The sequence below is a fragment of the Notothenia rossii genome, assembly GCF_949606895.1.
Source record: "Notothenia rossii genome assembly, chromosome: 6".
In the NCBI taxonomy this organism is placed as follows: Eukaryota; Metazoa; Chordata; class Actinopteri; order Perciformes; family Nototheniidae; genus Notothenia; species Notothenia rossii.
In genome coordinates, this window is record NC_136909.1 from 73,526,510 (window position 1) to 73,553,382 (window position 26,873).

Here is a 26,873-nt window from a genome sequence, read left to right on the forward strand (position 1 = left end):
GAAGCCAAATGAATATAACCTGAAACATCGTCTGATTAAGCGTAAAAAGAAGAGCACATTGAATCATGTAGTGTAACGTTTTGTACCTGCAGACCCCCTCCTCTCAGTCACGATGACCCGCACCCTCTGGTTGAGCTTCTTCCTCCTCCTGCTGTCCCTCTCTTCTCCCGCTCGCGCTGAACCTCGGCGGAGCTCGTCCAATCAGCACAGGGCTCCTCGCGCATCCGTCGCCAAGGTGCGTTTGGCAGGCAACTTTGCGCGAGAACCCCACGAAGGGCGCGTGGAGGTGCTGCACAACAACACCTGGGGGACTGTCTGCGATGATGAAGTGGACATCAAGTTGGCCAACGTGGTGTGCAAAGAGCTGGGTTTCCAGAACGGTGTGACGTGGGCACACAGCGCACAGTATGGAGAAGGAGCCGGTGAGAGCACTTCCTGTAACAAATTACAACCATTTAGCAATTTTGGAAGTGAGACATTTTCCTGAAAAAAGTTACATTGTCAGTTTTTTGTCATTGGCCAGACTTGACTTGTGAGTGACCAACTATGATAGGCCGCCTTTGACATGATAGCAGTGAAAACACAGGTGTAATAATTATATTAAAAGGACTGCATAACTCACTGACTGAATCGAAAAAAGCTAAACTTAGTTATATTATTTACACCTGTGCTATTCACGCAATAATGAGTCAAAATGTCTGCTCTTAAAAAGGCCCATTAGATAATCATTGTCATTTATTAGATTGACACTCAGCAGGCGGCCATATTGGAACAGTTCATTGAAAACCTGTCTCTTGTGTGCTTCCTCCACACAACTCTAAATGCATGGCTACATGAAAGGACCACCAATTAAGGCATCCAAAATAACTAACATCATAAAGTGACGAAGATAACTTGTTGTGGGATTGGAGTCTACAGGTCGCCTGGCAGGCTGGCAGAGCAAATATATGGGCCAAGATAGGGCATTTGTTTTAGAATAATAATAGCATTCACTTGCCAGAGTTGTGCAACACTTGCTGTGGTTTATGGACATTCTTTACTGCAGCTTTTAAATCCAAATTAAAGAGAAGGTTGAGTAGATTCAAGGGGCAGGATCTACAGCAACCTGCCTTGTAAAATACTGTGTATCCACCGCTAAACACGCCGCTAAGGTGCAACCCTAAATCACAGCGCCAGTAAAAGTCAAGTGTTAGGTGTTTAGGAACTGATTTGGGTCCCTTGTGTAGATGCAATGCACAGTTTGTCTATTGAACAATCAATGAAAGTCACTATGACTATGACGTAATGAAGTGTTTTTATTTTCACAAGGCCCAATATGGATGGATAATGTACACTGTGACGGCTCAGAGAAGTCCATAAAGGACTGCAAACACAACGGCTGGGGCGTGAATGACTGTAAACACACGGAAGACTTGGGGGTGGTGTGCAACACTGAGCGCAGGCCGGATCAGACAGCCAGTAGAGGCCACACCACCTTCAGCAGGCCCAACGGCGGCCATGCAGCTCAGTGGCAGGGAAATGTGGTTACCCGCAGGCATCCAGGATATGGCTATTATGGAAACGGACATCAACAACAAGAGATTCCCCGGTTCCAAAGACACCCCCCGGTAAAGGAGTTTACTTCTGGAAATGTCTATGCTAATCTTAGAAAGGTATGTAACATTACATTTTCATCTTCCCCAAGGTTCCTAGTAAGGTGCGAATCGAGGAGGTCCGTCTTCGTCCCATTCTCATGGCTACAAAGAGAAAGAGCCTTATCACAGAAGGTGCGGTGGAAGTGAAGCATGCTGGGAGATGGAGGCAGGTTTGCGACCTGGGTTGGACTCTCAACAGCAGCCGAGTTGTGTGTGGGATGCTTGGCTTTCCAGAGGCTACTCAGCACAATGTCAAAACATACAAGTGAGTGTTAATCTTTCCTGCTAGTGGCACCGAGAGCAACACATTTCACATTTACGAACTCAAGTTATTATATTACATTACAGTGGGCTGTTGACTGTAGTTCGGAAGGACAACATGTTTTGTCATTCCTCTCATTGTTAAGTGAATAAAAACTCATACTGAAGAATAAAAAAGCAACACTGACATCCTGTTTAAAGCCACTTTGAGTAAAGGCCTTTTGTTGGGCTTATCTTACTCCCCCAGCCACTTCTGCCGTGTGTCCCCCATTACTCCCCCCTCCCTTCCTCAGCCTAGATGATGATGAAGGAATCTCTGTCCCCTCTCTTCTGCCCTTTCTCTGCACCTCTCTCTAGGCAAAGCACCTATGCTCACCTCTCTCACTCTCTCTCTGATGCTATCTTCAGCTTGCAGCTCTCAGACAAACAGCCCCACTCTAACTTTTAGATTCCCATGCTGAGGTGTAATATCACTGCTGATTGTGCTTTAACTGTCCCATCAATACCATGTGTGGGACAGAGGTGGCTATTGGAGAGCAGGATGAGGGTCTTTGTGAGGCGACTTGTCTTATTGACAGGGCAGCCTCTGCAGGCTTGAGTCAGCCATGCATCTCTTCACTTTTACATCCCACTTTAACAGCGAGTGTGACAGGATGCCAGTGTGTGTGTGTGTGTGTGTGTGTGTGTGTGTGTATCTATGTATGCTAGGGCAGGGGTTTTAATCTGTTAAAAAAGCACAACATTTACAGGTGGTTTTTTCCAATCTTTTTTAAACCTTTGGATGGAGCCAGGCTAGCTCCTCGTTTGCAGTCTTTATGCTAAGCTAAGATAACCAACTACTGGTTCCAGCTACAAGTTTTCTTTAAGCACAGGAGGACCACACAGAGTATTACGACATTACTTTTTTAAGAATAAATAGTCACTGACTAATTGCCGTTGTCAGTGGAAGGGGGACCCGGTTGGATGTAGTTCCAGGAGAGCTACCGGCTAGGTTATTCATACTTTAGCTATTCCTTTCCTCTCTTGGCCAAGCCTATTCTGACTCAACATTGGACAGACCACAACATCTGCTCTGTACTGTATGTGCAAGATTCCTCTTCCTTCTAAAGCTATAACTGTTGATGGGGTAACTCAATTGTTATATAGACTATTTTAACGTTTGTTGACTTTCCCAACATACCTATTATATTGGAGCACACACACTCACTGAAAGTTGTTCTGCATTGCCCTTGAATTAAGCTATGTCCTCCTGACTCTTTTATTGGGAACACAGTGATGCTTTAACTGGATTCTATTGTTGGAAAAAGGCATCATCAGGCATCATATCTCCAGTAATAAAAGGTCCTCAGAATGAGCTGTCGTCAAACAGCCTGGCCGTGTCTCTGTACATGATCATTTATTAGAGTTTCCCCGCATTGCAGGTGTGATGCTTTTTATGCCTCAGTTCGATTTCCCATCGCAGTAAAGATTTGCCACTTAATGCAAAGCATGGGAGATGAGAAGAACAAGTAGGAGTTGAGTGAGGAATTAGATGGGTATATTTGTATCGCTGCCACATAAGAGATTTGGCTGTTCACCAAGAAAAGAGATATGACAGAGGAGGACGAAGCTGCTGTAGCTTGAAGGGCTTGGACTGAAGCCTGCAGGGAATCTGCTCAGTGGCGGTTCCAGGGTGTTGTTTTTAAGTCTCCCTCTGAGGTCAAGAGAAAGAAACTTAAACAATAGCACTCCATGAGCTATTTAAGGCTCTGACCTAAGCCACAACAAAATGTACTATACTGCTTATCCAACATATCTGCTTCTCAATGCACAGTGTGAGGTTTTGGTGGATGCCATTATGTTGATTTTTTTTATTGTGCGTGTAAATTCTAAGGCTCTGGCATGAAAGCGGTCCGGACTTGATACAGGTTGGTCGACCTGTCCTGGGTAGGACCTGGTGTTTTTCTGTAGCCTCAGTGATGTGTTTGTTTCTAAATCTGTACCTGTACTTTGTTTGTTCTCTCCCAAAATGTGTTTTTGACCACAAAGTGTACATATGCCTCAATGTCTTAGCTGCCAGTAATGTGTTATTTTTGCAACAGTTAAACACTTTTGCAATATTTGGTTTTCAGGGTGAAACCTTATCGTTGTTATTGTATTTGGATGTTTACTTACAAGAAACAGTTATAACCAGAACAAAATTGTTGATATACAGGTAATGCCGTCTCAGCATTTACTTTTGGGTAATTGTAAGGATTGCCCTCTGACTAAATTGCCACTGTAACCATAATTACTGTACAAAATGTAAGAGGAGTCATGGGGAAACAATTGGGTGTTAGGCTATTTCATGTTCAGTTTCCATGTAACATCTTCGACTTAAATAGCAGCAGGAAAGTTTAGGATTGTATTGCATGGTTTGACCAAATGTAGCCAGTGACACACCCCCCCAGTTTCTCCACCTTGCTCCAAGTCTGTCAGGCCATTCTTAGAAACCCGGGCCATGCCATGTCTCTCGGCTCGCTGTGTCTCTTGGATGAGACTCTGAAGATGCTGTAATTACAGGTTGGTCAGGACCAAGGCTCTCCGGGGTTTCTGCTGAGGGTGAAAAAAAACACCCCCAATTATAGCTGTGTGTGAGAGAGAGTAAGACATAGTTGGCGATTGAGGAGGAAGAGAGTAACAAGAGAAAGAGATTGAGAAAAAGCACAGGAGCAGCAGTCAGACAAACCAGATTTTCGCTTGCTCGTGTGAAATATGTTCAATTACAGCTGCAGTTTGCAGCACGGCCCGCTGTGTCAGCAGCTGTCTGTCTTCCTCTGTCACCATAGTGATTTGGGGACTAAACCTGCATTTTATTTTTAATTATGTTTCAGCTGAAATGTTCTTGATGAGGGTATAATTTTCAGGCTTTTGTGTGACATTTTGAGGGACTGAGTCTGGCTTTCCTGTCTGATGTCTGTGTGATCTTCCTCAGTGACCTTCTCTCTCATTTATTTAACCATCTTTTAATTTATGAATGCGTGCATGTCAGTTGTTATTTTGTGAACAGACTGGAAGCTGGCTTTCAAAACTGAGTTGAAGGATTGTGATTTTTCACAGCTGCTTCTGGCTGCATGTAAATATGGAATTATGATTTGAAATGCAAGAACCTTTTCAAACTTAATTTCATAATAAAATCTAATATTTGATTTTAACAACTGTGATCTCTAAACAATATAAAATATGTTTGATCTTGGCCCTTTAATTTAGATGTTGGTGATTGTTAGGTCCACTGTCAGATGCTTATTATGAGCTGAATATGCATTATGAACCCAAGGTTTAATGGTAATATATTTGAGTACTTAAAGTATAGGGAATCAAATGGTCAACGCTTCAAATTTCACTTCAATAAATAGTAAGATATAAAGAAAATATTAAACCAAAGGATTATACATTAATTAAGGATTTTACTCTTACTTTATAAAAATGTCCGGACCACCTAAAAGTTTTTCTAGTTTTTATGCTGCATTAAGATACTATTTATGCAGCATGAAAAACAGCTCAACAGTTCCCCTACATTTTTTAAATGGTGTTTTTAACACTGCTTAGTGGCTTTAAGGTGATGAATGATATGTAGGTAGAAAAAACCTTAAAACTGAGTCCACCTGTTCATTTCATCAGCACACAGCATGTAGAAAAATGCTGTCATACTGCTCATGCTAACTATTATTTCACAATTTAAAACATACTTATTTTATCGGATGAAATTCAGCATTTACAAACAGTTCTTAATTCAGTGAAATGAAAGACCTGAAGACATCGTTTAAATCCTGTGTAGTAGTCCTGTTGGTTTCTTAAGAGGGAAAGTGGTTAGCTGATTGGTCTGTGGTGAGGTCACAAACATGTCACAGACATGTTGCCTCAAGGGAGTATGTCTGTGTGTGTTCATGGTCCTAACTCTCTATACCCGATGTTACTGCAGAGCCACATGATAGACACATTTAAGATATTTTACAAGTGTAATTCAAGAAAATGTAAAGAAGAAGTGTTAAATTCTATACAATGTGTCAGTCGCCAATTAGAGGAGGTCTCCTGTACGCACAAGCGGCTTTATTCAGAGCACTGAATGTGTTTTACAAATAGTGGAGTTTCTGCCTCATCAAGTCAAATGTTTGATAGATATTGGAAAGGTAGCAATGCTTTTCAAGCAGTTGAGATTTCATTTACAGATGTTCACTTCATAATGTAAGCTTACCTCAGAGCTGCACTCTGTGCTTTAAATGGGCCTGAGAAACGAGCATTTAATGAGTGTTGTTTTAAAATGGCATCTGTCATTTGCAAAACACCTCATTTTGATAAATGATTGCTAAAATTGAAGTTTGCATATTTTTTAGAATGCTAACATTTTTGGTGTCTTCTGCCCCATTGACTACTTACAACCTGAAGAAACAGGTTGTCAGCATTCCATGACTTCACACAACCTTCAACATAACATCGTTTCAAAGACAATGCTTCTCTTTATTCGAGCATCCTCAGTTTGTTTTTGAGGTTTTTTGCTTAACATTTTTGGGAATCTCCGGAGTTCTTGTCAGAAATTCAAATATTTATCTACCTGTCCGTTTATACAAATATCCATGGTCAGGTTTGTTTCTATATAAGTGAATGCCATTAAAACCACCATTGGAGTATTTTTAATGAAGTGCTGTGTCAGTAGCCACAAAGTAGAAACTAATTTAGCCTCCCACACCTGTGATGCCATGCTAATATACAGCTCTAAAGAGATTACACTTACAAAATATGTGGTGTTTTAATGAAGCTACGCCTCACCAGCTCACTCTGATTAATGCTACTGTAGATGTAAGTGTTAACATTTTAGCAAAGTGGGTTGTAAACTGATAACGAGACACTCGACCCTAAATCTTTTAGATGGTCAGATTATCTTATAAAATAAATAATGTATATAACAATGTTAGTCTCTTAATTACCTAATGTATAATGAACATTATTTTGTTTGCCAATCGCACCACCAGAATGGACGATATAGTCTCTTTCTAATATCAGCAGGCTGTAGCGTGTGTATGAGTATTTTAAAGTAATTGATGTGATGGTGCATGCACTTTGCAGTGGTTAGAGGATGTCCTGGCATGGTCTGTGTGGCATGTCTGCTCTGCGTGTCTGCCAGCAGAACAGCAGGCTTTCCTCTCCACCGCTCTCCCGAGTCAGCCAGCATACTTGGTTCATGAGTCTCTACTTGGTTCTGTCATTTCTCTGACATGCAGCGCACTGCCAGAGTTTTTGTTTGTATATCGTGCTTGGTCAAACCCTGTTTTCCCAGAAATGTTGTACATCACTGATGTTCAATGTCATGATTGTTTGGACTGCGTGTGGCTTTGGAGGTTAACAACTAAGTTAAAAATATCTTGTGTTTGAAAAAAAAATAATCTTTTTTTAGTTCCTACAGTAACTCCTGTAGTTATGTACACATCTCTGCTTTATTGCAACACGGAATGCTAAAGACTTGTATTCAAAGTGTCTATGTTGGTTTAAAAGGAAAGTGCATTTAATGTAACGTAAAGGTGTGTAATTAAGATAAAACACACCCAGCAACACATTCCTGTTGAACACTTATCCGTATGTTGATGACAAGAAAAGACTGTTGCCTAACTTTAAACATTAAAACAGTAAACCACATTCCAGATGGAAACATATCTTACTAAACCTATAAAGCAAAACAGATAGACAGGAATAAAAGTTACTGGAGGAGAACAAGAACATTGCATTTCTTCCTTAAACTAAATCAGTAATCTGCATTAATGTATGTATAACTTTAGAATCACCACAAAGCCGCAAGCAGAGCTCATTCCGGTTTTATACATGGAAGATATACATAGAACTGTATGATTCATCTTTTGATCAAGTCTGAGCCGTAAATACTTTGGTCAAAACCATGTACCTCAGTAAGAATACTTTTCTAGTAAGTCGGTAAGTGTTTGTGCCGCTACTAACTGTGGCAGAAATCCCTCCTGTGTGGCCAGGTTACATATAAAACAAACAACAGATGCTACAGTATATTGTTCAGTCACTACCCCGCCACATGAGAAATTGGTGACCCAGGTCACCTCACAGGGTGGTGTGTCTCTGTGTGTATGCTGCTAACCTCAGGGAATATACAGACCTGATAAAACTAACATTGTTCTTTGTATTTTTTATAGGAAAATATGGGATACCAAGGTTTCAGATCCTTCTACAAGGTAATACAATTACAACAATTTGTCATGATTGATAGCTATCTTTGATCTCACTCATTGAAATATACTCGCAGACGTCAGAAGTTGAACTTCTTTAAAGGCTTGAAAACCTGTTTAAGAGTTTCAATCAAATCTGATAAACAAAACCACACAGTCCTAATAACCAAATTTAGTTTTCAGTATATTTTAATTGTCAAACCCTTCATAAACAATATTTAAGAATATTTTGTATCTGTCACTTTCATCATTGCTATTTTAGTGCATATTTAATGTATTTGAGAAATACTAAAGATGTATACCACGTTATCAGTGGCTTTAAGAATATATGACAAGAACTGTTTTCTTCTTTCTAGATTGAGCATCATGTCAAAGAAGAAGGGATTCTGGATAGAGAAAGTTCACTGTCAGGGGTTTGAGAACTCCCTGTCAGAGTGCCTCGCTCAGCTGTCAATCGCCCGGAGTCCCACTCCTTGTAAGAACGGGAGGCATGCAGTTGTCAAGTGTGTGGCAGGACCTCAGTTTGCTCGCATTTCCTCTGGAAGACCCCAGGCCCCCTATCCAGCTGTGGTAAGATTGATACAGGGATGAATACACAGTGTTTTAATGAACTGCACTAAGCTGAGTTACAAGTTAAACTCTTCGGTTTTCTGCCCTGTACAGCCGGTGCGTCTGAAGGCTGGCCCCAGACTGGGTGAGGGTCGTGTGGAGGTACTAAGAGATGGAAAATGGGGGACCATCGTGGACCACATGTGGGACAGACCTGCAGCCAGTGTGGTATGCAGAGAACTCGGCTTTGGTACTGCCAAGGATGCCCTGAATGGAGCCTTTATGGGTCAAGGTAAGCAAGAGAACTGCTCCTGATCAGAAAAAAGGCTTCCACTTAACTGAGACTGGAAATCTAGAGAAGTCCACATTCAATCTAGTTGTTTTGAGTATGCAATTTGAATGTTTGAATGTGTTTATCACGCGTCATGGTATTCCAGAGAAGACAGGGAGACTTTTCCAGTCTTTTGCTTATCTTAGACGCCGCACCCGTCTGCGCTGACTGATAAGATAATGCATGGGCATGAGTGTTTGCCCGTCTGTCTGAGTCTGTATGTTACCTCTTGAAGCTGTAAAACGTGTTGATTGCAGTATCTCCAGCTGTGATTAAACAAGTCCCGTGCCAGGGCTAACAGCTGCCCAAACACCACTCACACACACATACTTTCACACAGAAAATGTAATACTATAAGCCATGGATGTTTACGTTGGCATTTGGTAACGTTAGCCACAGACATAATCTTGCTAGCTTCAAGCAATCTTTTCATTTACTCACTGAGGTGCTGTGGTCTTTTCCCTTCATTTTCAATTTTACGGCTTTGGTGATGTACGGATTCAGTCTCTATCCAGCTGCGCCAGTGGTGTCCCCACCCTTACGAGATGTGAGAACGGTTTCTCCATGCCTCAGTCTGGGGTGTAGTCTCTAATCAAGCTGATCAAGATGAAATGTGGGACGACAGTCTGCTGGTTTAGCTGTTCAGTTAATCATACATACAGTAGAGTATTTTTGAAGAACTCCCTGTTACCTTCAAACCTCTTCAATTGGGTTTTCTGTAGATGATGTCATTTAAACTGCTTTTCTTTTTGATGAGCCTGACAGAACTTAAATCTGGTTACGTTGGCTCCTTTGAAGATACTTTGAAAAGGCTTCACACCCCTTGTCGTCTGGATTCAATCAACACTTTCAGTTGTTGGGCCAGAATTCAGGTTCATCTTGGTTCCAGAAATCTTAGGCAGAGGTATAACATTTTTTCACTGATCCAACCATTTAGCTATATGTGTGTATATGCAGGTACTAGCATGGGTATTTTGCATGGCTGTGTTTAATACAATTAGTCTCAGATTCATACATTAAGATGTGGTTCTGGTTTTAAAAAGCCAGGTTTACTCTCTCTCTCATATTTTCTTCAACTTGAAATTGGCTATGTCCTTTGTGTGGTATTGTAAGGCCCAGTGCAAGGTCCTAACTAAGAAATTCTTGGGACATTGTTGGAACGTTTTACACATATAACATCACTCAGCTGCCAGATTTGTTCAACATCAAACAAAATGTAAGTGCAAATGCACAAAAAATAGAATAGAATAGTAGTTTCAAACACTCTCCGACCAGTAGATGCATTCAAATCTGCAGTCAAAAACAAGGTTTTGCGTGGGTAAAAGGTAGAACGCCAGTAAATCCCCCCCCTCCCATTAATCTAAACTGTATGAAAAAGCTTCTAAACTTAATACAATTCTTGCATTTATCTGAAGGCATTAGGACAACTATGCTAATAAGTCCAAATTGAGAAGTGCTCTGCCAGAGCAGAGTGCCATTACACACAGAGTGCACTGTGTTTACCTTGATTAAATTACATTCAAATGACACCAGGCCTCTACAAAATAACCAAGCACACCTCTACACACTGTTATAGGTTCAGCTGTTGGAGCGATGATACCTGGGACATGACGGACCCTGTGATCATTCGCCATCACACAGCCCTCCACCGCTGCACATACATGAACCAAAATAGAAGGAGTGCTTTGAGAAGGCAACACAGTCTTTGCACTAAGAGTAACCGTTGGTTGTTGTGCTTGCAAAATTAAAATAGACCCCATAAACACACTTTCAGGTACATACTCTCCTCTCTGAAGCCCACACACACGTGCATTCACACACGTACAGCAAAGTACTCTCCCTTTCCATCTGTCTGTCTGTCCTACATATACACTGCCATGCACAACGATTGGATTTCAAAGTGCTCTCATAGCTTCCTTTCTATAACATGCAGCCTTTTAGACATTTTACTGACATATAATTTTCCATGTGCTTGAAGGCCACATAAACACAGGGGTATATGTCGTTGAGGCCTAATATAGACTCTTTGATAGAACAAACCCTCTCTGAGAGAGACTCTCTGAAAGAGTGATATCAAATGTGGTTTTGTAAAAGTTTTGCATACAGTTCATTTCTCTTTAAACCATCCTTTCTGATAGAGCATAAACATTTTGTGTCAAACGTTTATACTTCACATAACTCTAAATACATTCAAATAAACATGCTTTATGTCAGCACGTGAGAGAAATTGAAACCGAAGATGCTAAAGGAGAGTATTGGATAATTTATTATGATCATAAAGGTTGTAGTCGACTGGCTGTTTGGCTTGAGAGAGAGGTCGGCCAGTCAGAGATTGGCTTTAATGTGGTCTCACTAATCAGACTGGTTGTACCACTTTCTATTTCACACCGCACAGAACATCCCCCTCTGAGATGAGTAAAGTTGTAATTTAATTTACATAATTATAATTTATATAATTATAATACCTTATGATTTGCAACCAAGCTTAAACATACAGTATGTTGATGGTTCTTGGCTTTTAGCATCTAAAAACGCATAGTCAGTCAGATCTATTTAGAAACATTATTTTAGCAATTGGCAAAGAAACGCAGAGAAAGAGATGTTCCATGAAAAGAAACACTACACGCACTACATTAATGTGCCTAAAACAGAATATAATTTCAGAGAGGTGAAGAACAGGGTTTCCCTTGTAACCGCTAACCAACTATTTAAGCTATTCTGAAAAAGAATCTGACCAAGTTGACTGTGTTTCCATGTTTCCAAGTATGTTTTCTAATCTATCCAATGCCAATTCTTATTATATGGTAATCAAGATCAACCTGTTTATTTTAAATACTACATTTAAGCCTCCACATTTATATCATTCCTGAATTCTGCTCTCATAGCTGTATCTTCTGTCGATCCTTGCCGTTTTATGTTGAAGTTGATTTGAGCATTTGTTGAATTGATGTCCGGCAGAATGAAAGTGAAGAAAATATTCTAAGCTCTGTTAAAACTCCATCTGCTAAGCATCTAACTCCCATCATCATTACATGTATTATCACCATCAGTAAGTTCAATTACAGGAAAAATGTTTCTATTTTCTTTTCTTAACCAACATTGTAACGTTACCGTGTAATTTTGCCTGGGAAGTCCATATACATTTAGAGTACTATATTACAAAAGGAAGTAAAACAACCTGACTGCCTGTGTATACTTCTGCATGTAAAGTGTGTGTGGCCAGTTTCTTGAAATTTATTTTTGGTTTTTGTGGATTTCCCAAACTAAGGTTTAAATACAGCGTGTCACTGTTCATTTTGAGGATCCCTCGTCCGGGCCCCATGTTTGTCTTTGGATCTAGTTTGTGGCCTTTACACTGTAGATAGCGGCGGAAGTGGTTTTGATGCTTCCTTTCATAAGTCTGAACCCACGCAGTGCGACCAGTGTGGAAGCAGGCCTACAATCTACCAAAACCAACACAGAGACAGATGAGGGGGTTAGCCTGCAATCTGCTCCATACCATTCAAGTTATCTTTCTACACGCCCTTCTTTCTTGGTTTCTCTCTTTTTCCCCCGGTTTTAGTGGTTTTGGTTGTGTTTATTTCAATGCTGCCTCATTTCAAAGTTTGCCGTTTGTGTCTTTTGTTTTAAGAAAACACTGTTGCCAGTGTTTGCTCTGTGTTTTCACACACGGCAGTCATTGTGGCAGCAGCTGTTTGTTTTCACAAAATCTTTATCTTAAGATTTATTCCCAACATCTTCTATGTTATTTAGAGATCATCTGGTTTAAAACCATAAACAGATATTGTGATAGTCTTTTATTTTGTACCCACAGAGTTGCTCTTGTTTGTTCACCCAGGGTGGTGGACTACACACAATGTTCTTGTTGTTGTGCCAAAAGCAACAGAATAGTGGTAATGAGGTGGGGCAGATCCCTAAAGCAGATGTTTGTGGTGTTGCCAACGCTTGGCCTGAAAAGCATCTTGTCACGACAGATAGGAACTTATCGTTGTTGGTTTGTTGGAAAATAGCAAAACATAATTACTTGAAGAGAATCAAGAGCATTGAATGTGTGAGAGCTCCTTTTCGTGATAAAGTCTGGTAATGCCTCTGTGTCTGCGTTTGCTGGCCCCAAACAGTGCACGATAAATACTGCCCTTCAGTTATGTCTATGCTCCTCTGGCTCCCATATATTCCTGCCTTATTTTTGTCAGCATAGTCTTTAAATCTACCTTATGTCCTCCTCCCTCTTCAGGTACCGGACCTATCCATTTGAACAGTGTACAGTGTATGGGGAGTGAGCGCTCCATCCTAGACTGCTACTTCCAGGAAGTTCAACCGTGGACATTCAAACACACCCAGGATGCCTCAGTACGCTGTAACATCCCTAAGACCGGAATGGAGAACACGGTATAAAAACAACTCTAAAACCAGACAAAAATGTATGAGCTTTCACTGATTGCACACTAACAACTGAATCCCTTTCATTTCCAGGTGCGAGTTGTTGGTGGCAGAGTCCCATCAGAAGGCCGCGTTGAGGTGTTAATGGATGTTGGGGGTCGTAAGCGTTGGGGCTCTGTCTGTAGTGAGAACTGGGGCATCAATGAAGCCATGGTGACATGCAGACAGCTCGGCCTGGGTTTCGCTGCCAGTGCTCATCAGGTAACAACCTTCCTGACCAATTACATCCATAAGGTGTTAACAATCATGTCATTTTGTTCTCTGCCTTTATTCGTAATCTTGAAAAACTTTTGTCGAAGTCTCTAAAATAATGGGCATGTTGTCCTGAATGAACAAAAAATGTAACACTCCCACTTCTAAACCAATTAGTATGTTTTTAAAAAAGCCAGATTAGTGTTAAGAGGCATCATTCGTCCAAGATTTGTCAAAATCCCATCTGCGGTGTTTGGGTTATTGATGAAAAAACAACGAATGGATGAGAGGCCAATCCATAGTCCCAGCCCCTGTATTTACTGTGTTGGACAATGTGCTATGATCCTACTTATTGATAGAAAACCTGACAGGTTTGCTTTGTCCTTTGACCCCGCCCCCTTCCTTTTACAGGATACCTGGTACCGGCCCGGTCACTCGAATGCCAGTGATTTGATTCTCAGTGGAACTCACTGTGTGGGCACGGAGCTTTCAATTCAACAGTGCCGGCGCAACAACAATCTCCACTGTCCTCGAGGAGGTGGGACGAAGGCCGCTGGGGTCAGCTGTTCAGACAGTAAGTACAGCCTTCTTTGTAGCTCACATCTTCTCCAATCACTCTAAATCAGTTTGAATCCTAACATAACCTCTCCCATCTGACCTTCTTCAGCGGCGCCTGACCTTGTTCTGGATGCCCAGCTGGTCCAGGAGACAGCCTACCTGGAAGACCGACCCCTCCACCTGCTGACCTGTGCCAATGAGGAGAACTGTCTGTCCTCGTCCGCTGCCAGGATGAACTGGCCTTATGGCCACCGCCGCCTGTTGCGGTTCTCCTCCCGCATCATGAACATGGGTCGGTCCGATTTCAGACCCAAAGCAACAAGAGAGAGCTGGACATGGCACCAGTGTCACAGGTATAGCATCTTTCAGGAGTTTAGGGAGGAGTAACATCGCTTAGGTTGTTGCAATGGAAAGAACTGTTTAAATACTTACTATAAGTGGGATGTTGTGGTTGCCCCTGTGGTAATTCTAAGTGTTTTTTTGGGGGAAACTGTGGTTTAGTGTCTGGGATTCAGGTGAGCTGTGGTTTTAAGAGGTTTTAAAAAGATATTCGGACAAACACCTGTTCCTCATAGAAAATTGCTTTTACGTGCATTAATGAAAATAGCTCCCTCCTTGTTGAGTAATTTGGGTTATATTTAATTTAATTGCACTCAATTGCTACCAGGAAAAAAAACATTCTGAAGTGTGATGTCTATGCCAGTGTGCGTATGGTTTGACAGGGGGGCTGTGGGTAGCGTGCAACACGGGGCATTACAACAAAAGAGCCTTTGTCTGTCAACGGTCCACAGCAGCAATTTGTACATTAGCTCTACATAGACTAAATATTGTCCTCAGGTCTACTTGTAACAAATTCCACTCTACTTCTCAGTTTGCTCACCTCTGTAAGTTAGTTTCTTGTCAGGTGACGAGAGCACCTTCAAGCCTGTCGTCATGAGAGAAGAAGGGGCCATTTGAAGCCCTCAGTGTTGGCTGTGTGACATGTGTCCCAGTAGGTTATGGGTGGCCTGAAACAGTGTGTCATCCCTCTGGATTGATTAGCCTCCCTGCAGCACGTGTCTGTGGAAATGACTGCTGAACCAATCCAGTCACACAGGTCGGATGTAATACAGTACAGAGGACAGGGCAGCCCACGCACGGTCAAGTCCATTTCAGTTTGTAACAACAACACATCAGAGCTATGAACGGGTGTTTCAAAGCCCTCCATTCACTCAGAACGAGTAAACAGTTCAACCAAGCCGGCACTAAAACAAGCTTCTGTGAGAGGTGTTACGGTGACACCCACGCTCATGTTCGAGCAGTGAGGTCATTAGGCTACAAGCCAAAGGGAGCCAGTGTTCACCTAGCGTAAATGCACACACTCATACACTAACAGACACACACACACATATACACACTCTCACCTGGAGTTTCCCCTTCTGTCGTCCCAGGCACTACCACAGTATCGAGGTGTTCACGCATTACGACCTGCTTACTCTGAATGGCACGAGGATCGCAGAGGGACACAAGGCCAGTTTCTGTCTGGAGGACACGTATTGCCCTGAGGGTAATATTCACTATTCATGACTCCCACTAAAACACTGTTTCCCATTAGTGACAGGAAATTAATATCAATATTTCAGCTGCAGCTATTTAGATTTTTACTTTGTGGTTAATGTGTTAGATCGCTGCTGTTGTTGTTTGTTCACTCTCCATTTACTTGTTATATCATGGATGAAATAGCTCGTATGAGAAAGCGGAGTTCATATGTAGACTGCTGCAACTCAAGAAGCTAAAGACTCTTAAAGATAACAGGGAATGCCAAGCAGTAAATGAGCTTTGTTGTTGTGATTGATAATGTTGTGGGTGTGTGTGTGTGTGAATGTTTCAGGAGTCCAGAAGCGCTTCTCCTGCTATAACATGGGGGATCAGGGTATCTCTGTGGGCTGTTGGGATACATATCGCCATGATATCGACTGTCAGTGGATTGATGTGACGGATGTACGGCCAGGAGACTACATCTTCCAGGTCAGAAGTCATTTTATATTTAACTTCCCCTTTTGCAGTTTGGGTACATTTTCTCATATCCCGTACATCAAACGGCATCATAGTTCTACCATTTTGGAAGTATGCTCATCATGCTCTTTTACCAAGAGTTACCTGGGAAGATCTGTGCCACTTATGTCTGTATGGTAAATATGAAACTACGACCAGAAGCCAGTTAGCTTAGATTAGCTACAACACATTCTTGGCTGCTTAGGTGCAGAAAGGAGTCTGGAATCTCTATTGGTTACATGGAAACTTTGTAAGACTCCGACTACACCCAGCCAAGAAATAGTCCAACACATAAACCCCCGTAAAACCATGACCTGGCAACGTTACCGTTACGTTTGTCATTAAGGGACAAAGTTAAGTTTACATTTAAGGTAATCAATGTATCTTAAAGTTTCTAATTTCGTTAATACAAAAAAAGGTATTACAGGATCATATGTGGACTTCCTCATTTAATGGTTTGTGTTTCTGTCTATTCCAGTAAAACCCTTCCAACACTCACTTCATAATCTTCCCCTCAACCACTCCTCCGTCTTTCATTATTCTGACCCAGGTTAAACACTCAAGTCATTGTGGCTACAAAAATAAAACACATCAAGGACCATTATCCTCCATTTCCAGTTTAGACCACGGGTCCCACCATGTACGCAGCAGTCCTCAGATCTCATGCTGCCAATTACCTCCCAGCTGTGGCAGATTGGTTGCCGTGCAACTCACTGTCTGATAATTACTGCTGTCACCAAGTGTGTCTAAAAGGTCACTCTCAATCTTTGTAATTACACTCCTCTACTCTCTATTAAAGACAGATTTTTTTAATGTACTCGCAAAAGACGTGACAAGCATATGTATAGACGCATGTGCTGACTGGATGTATTTCAAGCATGTTGAGCAGTGTATAATTATAAAGTCATACATGCTGCAGCGCAATGTGGAGGCGTAAAGAAAGAATGAATGATAGAGGACAGAAATGGAATTGAGAGAAATGTAAGAACAAAATTGGAAGAACTACTGAAGGCGAAAAGGTCAAGGTCATTTGAGGAGAAAAAGCACTGAGAATACATAACCAAATGTAACTGAAGAACAAGAGAGAAAAAAAGAGGAAAGTAAGCCAAGCGGGTAGTTATAGTAGTTATTCACCATTACTGCAGAATTGAAAAAGGATAAATATATTTGACTGCATGTCAATCTCTCTACTGCGTTTTCTTAAATGTGTCCAGTTAAGTGCAGGTAATGCCTGACTTTTCTGAACCTGGGCTCGACAGAAAGATACAGCAGGCCTAACCTTGAACCTCCCATTGCCAATAAAACTCACCAATTACCCAAATTAACTATTGCCTCCCTTTAGTCAAACAGCAGCTCGTCCCCCCTTCCATTAGGAACGGCTAATTTGGCACCAAGGAATTCCTCCTGCTCTGTTTTTATTTTTATTGCCACTTTCTCACTGAGCCACACATTCTGCCCCTGAACGGGCCCTCTTCAAAAGCCTCGTACACTCTGGTCCTACACTGTCATTTACCCTGAAAAATTAAGAGACAGCATTTGTGCATTCACTTACTTTTAAAAGTTGTTTGCCTTTTTTAGTTTAGTTTGCGTTGGTTCTCCCTGTAGCTGTTTGTAACATGTACTTAAAGTGGGTGTAGCAGTTTACAGAGCCGCTATTAGAGTAAATGGCTTCACAGTATTATCACCAGACCAGATTAAGAGAATGGTTGTATCAGCAGATATGGAGCTGTTCTGCAAATGACACACTGTTAGTACAGTGTATGCCAGCACTCAGACATATAAACATGCTTGTGCATAACTACTCTATTGCAGCACACTTTAATTTCAGGCAAATTCAGTCATTATTGCATACCTACTGTATGTTGGTGCGAGTAGCAACCGCATTCCATGAACTTCAGCTGTAAAGTTGCATAACCTCTAATATAGCTGTAAAGTTGCATAACCTCTAATGCAGCTTCTTATGTGTTTTGTGGGCAGAAGTTTCTTTGTTACGTGTTTTCATTCAAGTTATAAAGTATTTTATGATGAGCTACCCTTAAACATCTACCAGTGTATTCTGTAATTAGAATTACGCACGGTAAAAGCAATTGTTTCATGCCAGATGTCATTCAGTGCATATGCTTAGCTGAAGGCTACCAAGCACACTCATTCAACGTTAAGTCAATGAGAAGGAAGTTTATGCATAGTGTATTTATATCTCCAAATAGGAATACTATATGGAAAAGTCATCCAGCTTTTTATAGATGAAAAAGGGATTGACTATAAAAACAATACCGGCCGAGAGTGCTGTTTAATAACAGGCCCTCTTACAATTTAACATCCAACTGCTCTTTATGTCAAATGGCTTTCTCAGTGTGTATCGAGAGGGGACATATTTTTTGTTTGACCATGTGCCTGGCCAGCTCCGGTTACAGTATTAGATGAAAGTGAGAACAACAAAGTCATAAATTCTCCCTGTTTTCTAATAAATGTTTCTGGTGATGATGAAGTATGCAGCTGCAAGTCATAAGGTCAGAAATAATGTGATATTGTGTCGTTTTTAACAGAGGTTGTGTATGATGGTATTGTTTTGCAGGTGGAAGTGAACCCTGCAATGGACATGGCTGAGTCTGACTTTATGAACAATGTCATGAGATGTCGGTGCAAATACGATGGCCAGAGAGTGTACATGTATGGATGTCATGCAGGTGAGCACAGAAAAGCCTTTTCCTCTTTTGTTTTTTCATCCTGATTCCACCCCTCCTCGGTCACTGAATTTTATATCCTTTTCCCTTTTTAAGGCGATGCATACAGCGCAGAGATTGAGGACCTGTTTGAGCACCAGAAGCAAATCACCAACAACTTTGTTTAGCCGTCCCAGGGGCCCGGAGCAGAGGCCTTCCAGTGGGGCCCAGAGTCTACTCAGGGTGGGCAGAGGTCGATGGCCCTAAGCCCTTGGGACTTCAGGACCCACAATAACAGTGTACACACAACATGGCGGCTGTTCACCTCCTTGGCAGATGTGGAGAAAATATTCATAAGCACATCATATCACAGCAGCAACCATTGCAGAGACTCCATTGTCAACAAGTGTGGAAAAGGTGCCAAACAGGTCGACATGTATTTTACTCTAGTTAAGTAAGAAAATACTGGATAATGATTCAAACTATACAGAATTGTGTGAATGTGGATGACTTTAGCTAGTTATTCAAGGTGTTTGGTGGGAAAAACTATTTAAAAACAATTTAGAAGGCAGTGCAGTTGGTAAAACTCATATCCAATGTAGAACAAATGTATTGAATTTTGTAACTCTTGTGCCTTTACATTACTTCAATATTGGTGCTCTTAACATTACTGTATGTCCTTCAAGAACCTCACTACATTTCAACAGTGGCCTAAAATTCATCTTGGGTAGTTTTCTTTTAAAGTTAATTAGGTATTTTATAATTGCTTTGACTTTAACAAAATCATTGTTTTAGACAAGTATAGTAGTGCTACAACGTTTGCTTCTTATCTAGAAGCAAAGAGGTTGTCCAATGATTTTTATTGAACAAAGCACTTTATCGTTTCAACATCAGTATTCTAGTGTTGCCCCGATGCTTTGCCACCAAAACGACTTTATTGTGTTATACATTTCAAAAAGTGAAATATTAGGTTTCTGTTTTAGTTTTCATATGCAATGTATTTATACCGAAACTTTATTTATTCACGGATTTCACACATACACAGCATGCTCAGTAAAGACATTTTTAGTTTACGCATAATTAACAAAACAGATTTGTTTTCCTTATTTAATTAACCATGTTGTTATTGTCCCATGATGCAGATTAAACAAATGTTATATTTTAGTTAAACAACTGTAACTGTAGAGTCTCTTCTCTCCCATCCTTACCGCTGGGAGGGAAACCGGTCTGACGAAACCACAGTATTGTGGCAGGCAGGCAGGCTGGCTGGGTTTTGAGAGCATATAAAAAACCTTTTAATTACATCTGTTTAGGTTTGACATAAGGTTACGGTTAAGGTTAGGGATATAGCATGTGCTTTATAAAGAAACACGGTGGAATAGTTTCTTATGTAATCACAGAGAGAGCGAGAATCTTTACACAAACTACATGAAAGATTCAGAGTTCTGAAAGATTCACTGAGGGACACAGTGATTGTAAGACAGATTGAGAGAGAAAGAGAGAAAGGGATGAAGTTTGGAGAAAGACTTGTGCAGACAGACACTTTTTACTAGCAGAGCTGCCTTTTTGTAGGCAGTCATACAAATACCACAATCTGGCATACTCAGCTCCCCACCGAGAACAACATGTTTGTCTGGGAGGAAAAACAACACAGCAAACAGTGGCCCTATATTTTGTACTAAAGCTGGGCCTGCTAAAATATACTACATTCTTTCTTTGCTGAAGGTTTAGCTCCTCAGCAAACTATGATGCAACTCCACTTTTTTACAACATGAAACTTGTGTTAATCATGTTGTTTTACCCCATTACTGTGTTTGATGTGTATGGCTTATTGTCTTAGTGGTTAAACATGTTAAGATGATTTTCTAATGGCCAGCAACCAGGACTCGTTGTGGAAAGGACAAGTCACTCATAAAAACAAATGCAGACTTGATTAATTTCTTTAGCACATTGTTTTCCCCCTCACTGGGCCTTTATTATTTTGACTTGATGGATGGTTTAGAAAGAAGGCTTTTTAGAATAACCTTTACTAAGGTCTTCCATGTAACAAAAAACAGGTTGAGAGGCTAAAGAAAGCATAAAGACGTACAAGTCTGTGTGTTTGCTGATGTGCTTTTCTGTTATGTTGTGCGTGTGTACAGTTTATATTGACATATTATGGTCTGTTCTATGTGTTATTTAAAATGATATGCCATTCAATATTTTAAGTTGGTTCATATTCACCGCTCTCATCATATTACTGTATTATACCCATGCTATATGCATAGCACTGGAACATTGTTTTTCATGGCCAGTAGTGCTTTTATTTTGTCTTTAAAGCTGAGAGTCTGAGCTATACAACACTTATCTACAAACATATTCATAGAAAGCTGTACTCTCAGGGACTTAAACCTCATCTAAGAGAAAGAATAAAGTGTCATGTGATGTCATTCAGGTTGTTAGCTGTGATGCATAGACTCTTACAGAAGGTAATGTGTGCTTGCATGTTTGTGGAGGATAACTTTTTGATAGACACTCGCTGAGTCAGGAGCAAATTTCAGTTAAAGACCAAATCACAATCTCTTCATTCATCATTACTGTGAATCAATTAAACTTCTTCACATACTAAGCTGTCGTCTACCTCCTGCCTCCTTCTTGATGCTAAAACATGACACTGCAGAATATGTTTTTATAAAAAGAGGCTTCAATTGTGAATACAGAAGCTGATATTATCCTTTTCAGTCCACCTGCTCCGATACATATGATTCATTCTGTGGGTGAACATCTGATCTGTCATGCTGGTCACTCAAGCCATCTTGGTTTTCAGACATTTAAAAAAGGCTTGATGGAAACTAGAACTTTATTGTACAAGGTTTCCCCTAAAATGCCTAAGCTGCCCAAAGACAACCCTTTAAAGCTGTTAGATTGTCTGTGACTAAATCCTTTGCAAACACTGCCCCTCCTGGGAACCGAGAAATCGCCTAACTATTTCAGTAAGAAAAATACACAAAAGTGTCCAGGGATTAATGACTACATTTGAGCGTATCAAAGTAGGTGGAGTAATCAGCTATGTCTGGAAAGGAAATGTACTCTTAACAAAAGACTGATTTGATCATAGCTGACAAGTCCACCCAGAAAGAAAACAGCGGAGCTGTGAAGTGGTCGCTCGCTGGGATGAAACAGCTGCTGGGCAAACAGGAAAGGAAAACTTGAAAGCAGAGCACCTGGGTTCACAGAGTGTACTCACACACATTCAGCATCCTTTCATGCCCTTTCAGCATACTGTATTTCTGTAAACACACGTGAACACATACTGTGAGCAAGTATAGTGGACTTCAAATATTGTCACTACTTGGAAAAAGCAAAAATGATCTAATCCTAGTGTCAGACACTAGATACGGTCTGGGCCTTGCTTTAAGAGAGTGGGATGTTCCGAGTCAGAACTTGATTACATTTCCAGCACAGCGGGGATACGTGTGGATCACCCCTTCCCAAAGATAAAGATAAAACGGAACAGGACAAAGAAAACAATTTGAGGCAAGGAAAAAAGTTGTCGACCTATGACCGAACTCCATACATAAATGCTCAGCCAAGCAGTTCTCATTTTATCCTTACAGGCACACTTCCTGTTTGCTGCACGTGTTTTTATTCAGGAGGCCCCCTTCGCCACTCCACCCTGACCTGATGGGGACCACAGGCGGCTCCACAATGGAGACTGTGTGCGCTCACTGAATGACAGACCTGTCCATACAAGCTACAAGGACACCCCCCCTCCCTCTTTATACACACACACACACACACACACACACACACACACACACACACACACACACACACACACACACACACACACACACACACACACACACACACACACACACACACACACACAGACACACACATACACACACACAAACAAACAACTGAAGGGCATAACAGGTTCTGCCGTCATCTCTCATGAAAGCAGTGTTCCATGGTTTATAGCGCAGACAGACATGTCGTAGGATTTGATCACAAGATTTTTGTGATCAAACTTCAGATTATTCAGCAGGAATGTGTCTGCTTAAAGCCAAATGGCTGCTTCGATAATAAAAACCCTTGAACCTGTCTGGATTTGTGCTGCCTCCATGATGACATGCTTTTTTTCACATTAGAGGTGATAAGCTTCTTCTATATAATGCAAGAAGCTAAGAATGCTCATTAATGTTGTCTTCCACTTAAAATTGATTTGCACGCGCATAGTATGTGCTCATGGATCATGAGCAGACCGCCTGACACACAGGCCCTAACTCATCACCTGGGATTGTTAATATTTACTGATAAGGAGATGCTTTCATGAATAATTAAAACATTTGCATAATTGTCCCATCCAGTTAAGTGAAAAAACACATTATGAGACACATTCAATTTCCATTTCAGGCCCATTGAGAGAGTGAATGAATAGTCACCGAGATATAATGACTTACAGAAGCAAAGAGAACGCTAACAAATTAGTACAATGCCTTTTTCTTATAGGATTGTAAAATGTTATCTACTTCTCTATGCGCTTAGTGTCTTCTTAGGAGTGTGTGAGCCCTTGTATGCGTGCGTGCCTTTGCTCATGCACGTACTCAACCCCCCACCACCCCAATCCTCTCCTCTCCACTATGAGATTTATTGCGAAACAGCCCTGTGAGAGAGTACACATGCTCTGCCCAGTCTCCATACTGCAGCCTGACAATTACTGCTATATATACCGCTCCAAATGAGAGCCATGAACCGGTGTGATTATAGGGTGGAGCACAAGCAAAGAGGGAGAGGGGGGAAACGAAAAAAGTAAGGCAAGTTGAGAGAACAGGGGAGAGAGACTGAGAGAAGAAGGGAGACAGGCAATACAAGTGGAAGTGACTCAAGTCTGATGTAAATGGCATTGTTCACTTTTCATAAATCACAGTGTTTATGAAACAGAAGGTTTGAGCCTGAATAGCTTCCTTTTTTTAAATGGTGAAGTGGGAGGGTGAGATTAAAGGGATGAGAAGCATGCAGGGAATGAGCAGCATCTTCTCCACTTTGAAGATTATGGCCTCGGTCTGCATACTTCTCCTTAATAAATTACACAGGAGAGCCTCAAATGCCAGAAAACTGTATATGGCAGAAGTTACATATGGTAAAGAAGTGCTGCCCTCTTCTGGAAGTGAGGGAATCAAGTAAATTGAACTTGTATGAGATCTTAACATTTTTGAAAGAAGTTACAAAGTAGCTTGTTATCATTCAACAATTTTATTTAAAGGTGTCCTATCATGCAGGATGCACTTTTGTACGTCTTTTATACATGAATATGTGTTCCTGGTGTTCCAGGGAACTCACCAAGTGTCAGAAAACACAACCCTCTCTATTTTCCTCCATACCTAAATCTCTTGAAAAGGGGCTGCAACGGATCTGATACAAACTGATCCAGATTTGAACACTTCTATGACGTCACAGAAGCGGCGCTACGGCTATTGGGCCAACTCCACCAATCGCTGGAGACGCTGTAGTACATATGCCAGGCCTGTAGATGGTGCTGTTCTCACAGAATCAGCCCATGCAAAGACAGTGTTAAATTGAGCGAAATAAGGAATGGCTAAAATGCATGATCTGTTTGGTATTTTGAAAAATAAAAAGTATAAATATGCCTCATATAGGTATGGTCCTACACTATATTATTCAAATATAGCATGATAGGTCCACATTAAATAACTGTGGAGATACTTTTTTTTTTTGAAGGGATAACATATGTCAAAGGACCACAGGCTGGATACGAACATCCTGCTAATTTTCTGGTCTTCAGTGAAAACCAAGATTAGAGAACCAATAGAGAAATACTTCTGTAAGCCTGGCAAGAAAATTGACATAATAGAAGAGAATGCTTGACGCGATCATCCCGAGGTGAAGAATCTTCCACGGGCTATAAACAGTCAGTCTTCATATCTGTTCTCCATCCGTCTCTCACAGAGCTTGTCACCTCAGTTGAGTGACAGCCTGCTGTCAGTCACGGGCTGCCCTGACTGTGCGGTCACCTCCGCCCGGCTGTGACATCAGGCTGCCTTAAAAGGGGCATCTAAAGAAAGATTGATAACACAGGAACTGATGTCACAGCGAAAATCCCCACATATGATGTATTGAACGGCGACATGTAATGGATGCAGGATGCTGCCGAGCTCAGGCCCCGGTGATGAGCCATTCACTAAATAGATCAGTCTACCTAATGGGGTCATGAGACTGTGAGGAAAGCTGTGAACTGGGAAGTGTTGAGTTGAGAATTGGCAGTTCTTTCAACCCCCCCTCCATGAGCAAAAACCATCCCTGTGGGGGGAAAAAGCAGCGGGATCACATTACCCATGGACCCGTTTTCATCGCAGAGCAACTCACACTCTGCCTCACTCCAGCGGCTCGCATAATTGGAAGCATCTTGGCATGAAGATAGAGTCAAGGTGGCATATCAATGGGCGCGTACTCCAAGGGCATGCAGATAAGAAAAGGCTGCTTCTCTTAACAGGTCGTGTCCATGATAGGGTCACTGGCCCTCCCTAAAAAGACAGCAGGCTGGGTATTGACTCACATACAAATAGCTGAAGCTGATCACTGGTGTGGAGCTTTGTTATACAATTCACTCCCAGTGGCACTCATCCCTAACGCCAACAAGAAACTGTTGTGTTACCAAGCCTTGTCTCATTATGTATTCATGTATAGCAGCAACAAAATCCTGCGGCTCAGGATAGAGGAAGCCTGTGATGATATTTTTAGAGTATAATTTTCTCATGAACGTTAAATCTAAAACGTTTTCTTATTGTTGTTGCATTACACCAATGAGAGCACTCTCCAGTCCCTGCAGTGGGACATTGGTACGTCCGGATTGAACAGGGTTGGGCAACACCTGGATTCTTTGGGGACATATTCACTGCCCCACAATGCAAATCAACAGCATCTTTCATTAGACCCTCCCACAGGTAAATGCCCAGACCTTTCAAACTCCATGTCACCTGTTTTTATGTTTTTAAAACAGGATTTATTTTTAAAACCAAAATGAGACAACACTGATGGCAGCACATTAACATCATCCTGGTTATTTTCTCAGAATGGACAAAAGCATGTTTTCATTGCAGGGTCTTTTCCAGGGTAACAATAACCTTTACCTGCATTTATCAGGGTCTAAACTTTTTCCTTGTGTGATTGTAAAAAGTCTTTGCTTGGGAAATAGTTCTTTACAAAAGGGCTTGCAGCACTAAACGTGACAACAAGGCGTTTTTGCTGAGTAAAACAGCCAGAGGAAACGTGAGTATTCAATAAGCAACAAGAGTATAAAGACAACGTGATGGAGTGCTAACCATGAGTATATATGTTCTCATGGCAAATGTATGCAAAATCGTATGCAATATTCGAAATGTGTTTGTTCCACTGTGTTGCATTATGTCAGAAAAAACTTATCAGAGCAACATTTTCAGTCAGTGATTTTCTGAATTACTCTTAAAAAAAGGATATAAATACATTTGACCAGCTGTAAGCCCTACACCGACTTTGCAGTACTTCTCATATAGCCGTAATAATAAGGGTCAGATATTTTTTCTCCTGCCTACTTGTTCTGTCTCAGCTAAGCATCCTCCATTTCCCCACTGCTCCCCGACATGCAACAGTATCCACTCCGCTCTTTGCCTCTCCAGAAGCGGGACTCCGCCACCTCTGCACAAATAAAACTGTGTGCCAAGCCGCATTAACTCTGCATCCTTATCGCCTTTCTGACTTGAGACATTTTATGAGCGGGAGCCTTCAGCCCCTCTCAGTCTGCAACAACAAGAAGAGGCATGCTTTATGCACTGCTGCGTCACCACTGTTTACTATACACCATTATCATCTAACTGCATGTAGGCTATACTACGAAAGGTCACATTTTGGACTTCAATTCATCACCTCATTATATGATGTATTTAAAGCCTTACAGCTGATCCAGAGCTGGGTGTAGGTAAAATTCAGCAAAGATGTGGTGAGGTTGCACGTAAACACAGCTATGTGT

The 26,873-nt window shown here is 41.3% G+C and overlaps 1 protein-coding gene across 1 annotated transcript; it reads left to right on the top strand.

Moving 5' to 3' along the window:
- On the top strand, window positions 1–21,473 carry loxl4 (lysyl oxidase-like 4). The gene is made up of 14 exons (XM_079687298.1): window positions 1–422; window positions 1,309–1,607; window positions 1,685–1,899; window positions 8,066–8,104; window positions 8,455–8,668; window positions 8,762–8,939; window positions 13,213–13,367; window positions 13,452–13,619; window positions 14,022–14,184; window positions 14,278–14,521; window positions 15,599–15,714; window positions 16,039–16,175; window positions 18,778–18,889; window positions 18,983–21,473. The coding sequence occupies exons 1-14, from the start codon at window positions 113–115 to the stop codon at window positions 19,051–19,053; spliced, it is 2,421 nt and encodes an 806-aa protein (XP_079543424.1). The 5' UTR covers window positions 1–112; the 3' UTR covers window positions 19,054–21,473.
- Window positions 21,474–26,873: the final 5,400 nt, after the last annotated feature.